The sequence below is a fragment of the Perissodus microlepis genome, chromosome 14 (assembly GCF_051167445.1).
Source record: "Perissodus microlepis isolate ML-2025 ecotype Zambia chromosome 14, ASM5116744v1, whole genome shotgun sequence".
In the NCBI taxonomy this organism is placed as follows: Eukaryota; Metazoa; Chordata; class Actinopteri; order Cichliformes; family Cichlidae; genus Perissodus; species Perissodus microlepis.
Window position 1 is genome coordinate 26,699,735 of NC_140474.1, and position 8,649 is coordinate 26,708,383.

Sequence of the window (8,649 nt, forward strand, 5' to 3'; positions counted from 1 at the left end):
TAAAACCGTCTTCTAGCCCGATTTGTCAAATAGAACCACAGGAGTAAATTTCCTTTCATAAAGAAAAGTTAAAATACGTCTGATACTACAAAGTGCAGTGTTTGATTTTCACACTTCACTGGACAAGATGAAAATATCAGGCTTTGCAGTTATCTTAAAGAAATAGTTTGAAACTGGGGAAAATTTGCTTTACTGTTCAGAGAGGGCTGAAGTCACTCCCTTAGCAGGCATGAGACAGGAAACAACAGAAGCAGTACTTCAGCTCTAAAGCTGGATAAAGAGAAACGTTTTAAAAGTATAACAGCTATGATTCGGGGGACGGGGGTTATAGTTTGTGTATTTAAGTATCTGTATTGGTATCGGTATTAGTCAGAGTAGTCCAAAATACGACTCACCAAAACTGAGTTAGTAAAGTTAAGCCTACTAAAATTATTTTTAGCTTATCCAGCTTGAAGGACCGATGAGTTCATGACATAGAGAGGTTCACAAAAATCGAAGCTCGTCTTGGAGTTTTGCTCCAATTTTACTGAAACTTGCACACAAGTGTTCACCTTAAAGGTCTTCACTCAAATTCTGCTCAAGATCACATTTGCGTTTTTTATGGCCACATTTCCATTTTTATAGCGTGACTTTAACGCACTCTACTTACAGATTCATCTAATCTTCGCTCCTGATGTACTGAACAGTATTATTATTGGATTAAAATCACCATACTTGTTGCTACATGCAGATGGTGATGAACATCATCTTACTGGTGGTGATGATGGAAGAAGTGGTCCTCCTGCTTTATGAAGGTGTGGTTTGGGTCTGCTTATCAACCATTATGCTGATATCAGTAATACGGTCAGTGCCATGACATGCTGATTCTCATATATTATACATAAATATTCTTTATTTTTAATAATAATGATATAATAATACATTTTATTTGTTGGCACCTTTCTAAAACCCAGGATAACAGAAAAAATGATTTTTAAAAAAACAGCATTAGAAAACAATTAGAGTCCATGTTTTTAAAGATGGGTTTTGAGTTTTGACTTGAATAAGGGAATAGAACAAGTATTTCTGATATCAGGAGAAAGTGAATTCTCTATAGTGGTGAGACGGGCAGAGGGAACAATAAGGTGACCTGGAACGAGAGGGAGTAGTAATGTGGAGTAAATAACACAAGTAGGGAGGGGCAAGGTTATGGATGCATTTGGAAGTGAGAAACAAGATTTTGAAAGTGATTTTAGAATCTACGGGTAGCCAGTGAAGCTGCTGAAGAACAGGGGTGCGAGTTATGATCCAGGCTGCAGAATTCTGGAGGAGTTTGTGAAGGGACTTGTTAGGAGACCAAAGAGAAGAGAATTACAATAATCAATCCTAGAAGTGAGAAGTATAGTTACAGCATGGGGGGTGAGGAATTGGTAATGCATAAGTGGAAGTAGGCGGATCAGGTGATGTGATTAATAAGAGACTGAAATGATAAAGAAATGTTGAGGATGACACTCAAAATCTTAGCCTGAGGGGAGGGAAAGATGGGTTTGTCAGTATTAATGGAAAATGCGTGGGATGCGGTTAGAGTGAAAGCTGTGCAAGAACTTCAGTTTTATTAATATTGAGTTTGAGAAAATTGAAGGAGAACCATTATTTAACCTCCATGAGACAGTCACAAGGGGAGATGGGTGGAAGGGTGAAATTGGGTTTGGAAGAAATATACAAGTGAGTGTCATCCACATAACAGTGAAAATTAATATTGTATTTCCGAAATATGTGACTGAGTGGAAGCATGTAAATAATGAATAAAAGAGGCCCCAATACTGAACCCTGGGGCACACCAGCAGAAACAGAAAATGAACTGAGTGTGATCCAAGAGATATGAGGTGAACCAGGCAAGGGAGTTATGATTAATACCGATGGATGCAAGTTTTTTCAGAAGGATAGCTCAGATCAAGAAGGACGAGGATGGTGAGAGAACCAGTGTCAGCTGCCATCAGGAGGTTGTTGGTGATTTTTAATAATGCTGTTTCTGTGCTGTGAAGTGGTCAAAGGTTATTGAAATTATGGAGATCTGTACCAGGTTTTTAACAATGTGAGTAACGGAAGTAGTTCTCAATATCGTCAGTACTGAGGGAAGAGTGACTAATGTTGGTAATAAGGGGGACCAGTGAGGTAAGATAAGCTTTAATTTGGACTTTTGAACCATTATTGATACATCAGATACTGAGGGGAGAGTGAAACTTGAAAATGACGAATGGTAAACAAAGAGTGGAGCAGGCAGTCAGCTTCAAAGACTTCAGCTCCTGCAGAATTAGGTTTCTGGTGAATATTAGAAATTTTGATTGTGAAGACAGACATGAGAGAGTTACAAAAGTCAGCACATACATATGAGAAGGAAAAGAGTCCAGAGGCCAAGTAATGTTGTTAAACAAGAAAAGAAACTTAGGGTTACATGCGCTAGAACAGATTAAACCAGAATATTATGCAGATTTGGCTGAGGCAATACAGTTCTTGTAAAACAAAATGTGATTATTATACATTTCTTTGTGTATGGTTAGTCCAGTTTTCTTAAAGAGGCGTTCCAGTTGGCGCCCCTTAGCTTTGAGAAGGCGCAAGGTGGATGTAAACCAAGGTGCTGAGAAAAGGAGACAGATCTGAGTTGGAGTGGAGCGAATGTATTAAGAAGGTTTTGATGTTTGGTATTATAATAAGAAACCAGATCAACAGGAGTTGAAAAACTACAGGTTAAAGTTAATTATAGCAGATGATTTATGGCCACTGTGGAAATATATAATAATCTAAATATTCCTAAATACGCTTGAACTCAGACACTTTGATTTGGTAGTAAATGAGGTTATTCTGTCTTAGATATGACTTTTTTTGTGTCTCCTCAACTTCTCAAAGGAGTTTAAGTCTAATTATTCTGTGCAATACAGCCACCCGATGACAAGAGAACTTATCACTTTCTTCCTGTATCTCATGAAATACAGTACCTTGTGTTTATATTTATGTTTATCTGAAAGGGACGATGCATATTAATTCACATGAGCACTTTAATACATCGTGTAACAATGCCAGATTTAGACCCACAAGCTAATTTTCATTTGTAGCCCCTGGCAGGTGAACTGTGAAGGATCGTGGGCTGGATGAGCTGCTAACTCACTGACATTCTGGTTTACTGTTTACATCAAAGATTATATCCTTCTGATCTGCAGTGGCTAAAGCTCAGCTTGTAAACGATGGCTGGAAATAACCATGTTCATATGAGAGGGTCCTGCATTAGTAAACTGTAAGGGTTGCACTGTACACATTTTGAATAAATGGCATTTCTGGGTTGTCTTCATTTTTCAGCCTATAAGTTTGCCTCTTGGTTATGATTTTAAAACATTTTAACTACTGAAATCGAGCTGCACATATGAGTTTTAAGCAAAGCTAGCAGCTGCAGATTTTGTTTTGGCCTAACCAAGCGTGGTTTGCTTTTCAGTTTTTATATAGCTCAAGCAAAAAAAGTTTTTTATTTTATCATGCTGCTAAGCTACCAGCTGCTGCTGCTGGTAACCCTTTATTTAACATTAGATATGGGAGTGGTATTTCATATAACTCTTATCAGCTCTATTGAAGCAAATAAGAACGCTCCATGAACTTCCACAGCATCTTTCTAATTTTTCAATGTATTTAACCTGCTGTGCAGTGCCCTGAATGTTAACCCTTCAGAAAGGGGCAGGACGAGGCATGTACGCATCTCGCTGCAGCAGACAGACTTTTAACACAGGGGCTAATAGAGACAGTATGCAGTTGACAACCCATTCAGTCCCGCAGGGCGAGGGGCCAAAATCCTTGAGTTCCAGCCCTGTTTGAGAAAAGATCAAATGCTCAGAGCGACAGCTGTGGAGCTGCAGGCTCTTCCCATTCAGCCACTAGATGGAAACAATAGCCTGCTCTGCACGACCACCACTGCATTCATTTATTGCCTGTTATGCCTGATTCTGTGCACCGCTTTGTCTCGTCTCATCACGCCCGTGAAATCATCCTGTTTATGTATTCTGGGTATGCATGGGTCTTGTGTTTTTAGATCCTTCAACTGGTCTGCATACAAGCACCTGCCTCTTCTGAAGTATCTTTTAGCAAGGCAGCAAAAAAAAGGGGGAAAAAAACAGCTGCAGAACTGCTTTGCTTTTATAGAAACTGGCCCGCAGAGCTTAATAAAGTTTCACATTATATTGCATGAACACATTAGCAGAAATGGTGACAGAGTAATTTGTGAGTCAGCAACAGTGAAACGCCACTGGGACTATCACTTTACCATAGGAGCGGGTTATTTTCTACAACTCCGCTGGAGAAAAATAAACTCTAAGGAGCAGTAGTAGCAGGTTCCTTATTAGGGATCCAGAGGGGGAACGTTCCTGCCTCACATATGTCATTTTTATGGAGTCCTCAAAATTACTTATTAACACATAACCACCATTCCAGCTCCCCTTGTTTTCATATCCGACTGTATGGTCTGCATTTTATATGACTTCACGTCCTCATTGGAATGCTAGTTTGTAACTAATATTTAATGCTAACCAACTGCTGTGAATGTGATACTTCTAGAAAAGACAGACCTTAGCTTTTACCAAATCCTGAAGCTTCCTTTGTCTAAACCTGGTACTAAAGCTGGGCGGATCTATCCAAATATCACTAGTATCATACCATCTGATCCTCAGTATTTAGGCCAATGATTTTCGTTGAGTTTATTATATTTTTGGGAGTGAAAAAATATACCTATGAAAAATGTCTTAACTTTTTTGTGTTGGCTGTTGGTTCATTTTATTTACAGGCAGATTTACATTCAGGGTCTCCAAAAAGGTTTCAAAATACATGAAAAGCTGAAAGGTGTGATTTGGTGATTATTAAAATATGATCAGAATTTTCAAATTGATCTCATACGTCATGACGCACTGCTCTTCCCCTACACAAGCTGCCTCTATAAGTAAAAAGTATCGATACTGGTCTGCGAAATATTGACCTTGTATTAATTTGGTATCGATCAACACCAAAATTTGCAGAATGGCACAGAACTATCTGCTCTGTGACCCACTTTCCTGTTATATTAAATATGTTAAATGCTGCATTTAATTATTCTACAAGCTGGGCAACACAGCAGCACTTCTAGTCCCAGGTAAGGGGGCCTCTGCAGGTTTACTTGGCACTTTACTAATGAATGACCAAATGCATGAATACCTTTTATGTATTTTCACACTGCAAACATGTAGAATAGCCTGCTGTAAAAAAAAGAAATCCATGGTATCCTCATTACTTACTGAAATTGAAAAGTCGCTGTTGATACGCAGAGATGAATCCCTGCATGTAAGTTTTTATTATTATAGCTGTTCCTGAGTGAGATTTTTTGCCTTTTTAACTGCTGCCCTACGTCGTGTTTTATGTGAAAAGTTGCCAAATAAGTGCAGCAGCCTTTCTGTCACATCGATAATTTTTTTTTACTCGAGTGTGCAAACGACTATATTCGTCGTGACATTGCAGCTTCCCCCTCCCTCCAGGCAAAGCGCCTGAAAGGGTAGGCATACTATTCAGGGCAGAAATGTCAGAGGTATTTGACCATCCTCCAGCATCTGTCTGATAATTTTCCTTGTGTAGTGCTCGGGCTGAAATGTGAGCGTCACGGAGCGCCCACCCTCCTCCTCCTCTTCTCCGTCTCTCCTTCAGTGAAGTCCCACTGAGCGGCTTTCAAACTTCAGTGTCGAGCCTGAAAGCGGAGGAGGAAGAGCTGGAGCCGACAAACAGCCTCACAGCAGCTCAAACAGCCGCTGTGATCGCTGCCTCTCTTTTTCTCTTCGCTCGGTCCACTTTGAGGATTTACGCTCAGCTCCCCGGCGTTTGATTTTACGATTTTTGTTTTTGTTTTCGTTCCTCAATCGTGTATCGAAGTTTCCGACTGTCACGTTTTAGTCACGGACCTTTATCTCGGCAGACTGTGGGAGTAACCGCTTTAATTCAGGACTAAATAATAACAGCGAGCCGCTCCGAGTGCAGCTGGGGAGGTTTTCTAACGGAGAGCTGGCTGAATTTCGACCTGCCCTCGACATGGGGAAATAGCGGGGATCCTCTCTACCCGACCCCGTGTGTCTTCTGAAAGACAGAGACCCCTTTTTTTCTTTTTCTTTTCTTTTTGGCCGAAACGATGAGTATGGACGGCTGTCCGCTGAAGGTGGTGATTTTTTTGTGGTGTCTGCTGGTGATTTCGGGTTCCAGCTTTGAGATTGGCTCCTACGACCTGGAGCGTGGCAGACCGGCCAAGTGCGAGCTCATCACGATCCCCATGTGCCAGGGGATCGGCTACAACCTGACCCGGATGCCCAACTTCATGGCCCACGACGACCAGAAGGAGGCTGCCATCAAACTGCAAGAGTTTGCCCCCCTGGTGCATTACGGCTGCCATGTGCACCTCCGCTTCTTCCTCTGCTCCCTCTTCGCCCCCATGTGCACGGACAAAGTGTCCACCTCCATCCCCGCATGCAGACCCATGTGCGAGCAGGCCAAGGAGAAGTGTGCTCCCGTCATGAAGAAGTTCAGCTACACCTGGCCGGAGTCACTTAATTGCGAAAAGCTGCCTACCAGGAATGACCCCAACGCTCTGTGCATGGAAGCCCCGGAGAACGAAACCAGGACGGAGGGGAAGAAAGGGGAGGGCATGCTTCCAGTGCCCCCTCGCCCCAGGCAGCCGGGCACGGGCAACAACCGCTCTCCGGGCAGCGTGGGTTCCTGCGAGAACCCAGACAAGTTCCAGTTTGTGGAGAAGAGCCAGTCTTGCGCTCCACGCTGTTCCCCTGCTGTGGATGTCTTCTGGTCTAGACAGGACAAAGACTTTGCTTTCATTTGGATGACTGTGTGGTCCATCCTGTGCTTCGTCTCCACCGCTTTCACCGTCCTGACCTTCCTCCTGGAGCCTCACCGCTTCCAGTACCCAGAGCGACCCATTATCTTCCTCTCCATGTGTTACAACGTCTACTCCGTGGCCTTCATCATCCGCTCAGTGGCTGGGCCCGAGAACATCGCCTGCGACCGTGAGCACGGCGAGCTGTACATCATCCAAGAGGGGCTGGAGTCCACCGGCTGCACCATCGTCTTCCTCATCCTCTACTACTTTGGCATGGCCTCATCTATCTGGTGGGTCATCCTCACCCTCACCTGGTTCCTGGCTGCAGGGAAGAAGTGGGGCCACGAGGCTATCGAAGCTCACAGCAACTACTTCCACATGGCTGCTTGGGGCATCCCTGCTCTCAAAACTATCGTCATCCTCACTATGAGGAAGGTGGCTGGAGACGAGCTGACGGGGCTGTGCTACGTAGGAAGCATGGACTCGGGCGCCCTCACGGGCTTCGTCCTGATCCCTCTGTCATGTTACCTCATCATCGGCACCTCCTTTATTCTCACGGGCTTCGTGGCGCTCTTCCACATCCGGAAAGTGATGAAAACCGAGGGCACCAACACGGAGAAGCTGGAGAAGCTCATGGTGAAAATCGGCATCTACTCCATCCTCTACACCGTGCCGGCCACCTGCGTCATAGTTTGCTACTTCTACGAGAGGCTCAACATGGACTACTGGAAGCTGAGGGGGCTGCAGATGAAGTGCGGATCTTTCAACGGACCCGGCAGCGACTGCTCGCTTCAGACGTCCGTGCCCACAGTGGCCGTGTTCATGCTGAAGATCTTCATGTCGCTGGTGGTCGGTATCACCAGCGGGGTGTGGGTTTGGAGCTCCAAGACCCTGCAGACCTGGCAGGGCCTGTGCAGCAGGAAGCTGGCAGACAGGACTAGTAGTAGGAAACCCTGCAGCGGTGTCAGCTGCGGCAGCACACACTGCCACTACAAATCTCCTGCTGTGGTTCTGCACATGGCCAAGACTGACCTGCACTCAGACAACCCCACACACGTCTGAGATTGAGCACACACACACACACACACACACACCTTTGCCCTGTGTAAGGAGCTGCTAAAAGACTTAATATGAAGATGAGGCATTGAATTGAACTGTCACTTACTTCTGTGCTGCTGCCAAGGGACACGAAGCTACACCATGAGAAACTATAAACAGTATTCAGTGCATAAAGGGAAAAATGTTCAGTATTGCTATCCATATGTTTCCTGTTCATAGTGTTCTGTGCAGTAGACATGCCCGGTGTTGCAAAGAGAGGGAAAAAAGAGACTTGTAGGGGAGGTATGTTGGGAAATATTAGCGTATTCTCCTCCCTGAAAGTGGCATGATTAACTGTATGAATGTGTATAAATGTGTTATTTATTGTCAATATATTTAATTTAAAGTTCACCTTGGCTCTTACAGGATTTGTTGTTTAGATACATTTATTAAAAAGGTCGTGGGAAATCAAGTGCCTTTTCTAAGACCTCTGGTTCTGGCCTTTTGAAGGATAATAAATTTGTGGAACTCATCCTCAACTTTCTTGCCTTCTTGTTGTTTTGATGACCGTTTAACAGTTTCAGCAACCTTTAATAAGTTTCCGTGGCCACAAATGATTGTTTGAATAGATTTCGTAGCTTTTCTTCTTCAGGGATTTTTTTTTTTTTACAGCAGGACTGCTGCCACATGTGTTGTCTTCCAAAGCGCAGGCTACATCCCAGAGGCGTCCCCGACAATAATCCTCAAAGAGA

General features: G+C 43.6%; 1 protein-coding gene across 1 annotated transcript; it reads left to right on the forward strand.

The window, feature by feature from the left end:
• Nucleotides 1-5,557: 5,557 nt before the first annotated feature.
• Nucleotides 5,558-8,429, forward strand: fzd9b (frizzled class receptor 9b). Its single transcript, XM_084951190.1, has one exon. It carries the CDS (start codon nucleotides 6,164-6,166, stop codon nucleotides 7,919-7,921), a length of 1,758 nt encoding a protein of 585 aa, XP_084807316.1. The 5' UTR covers nucleotides 5,558-6,163; the 3' UTR covers nucleotides 7,922-8,429.
• The last annotated feature ends 220 nt before the right edge of the window (nucleotides 8,430-8,649 follow it).

What these genes read in the sequence shown, in the direction of transcription:
- fzd9b (XM_084951190.1), top strand. Translation starts at nt 6,164, where the DNA reads ATGAGTATGGACGGCTGTCCGCTGAAGGTGGTGATTTTTTTGTGGTGT.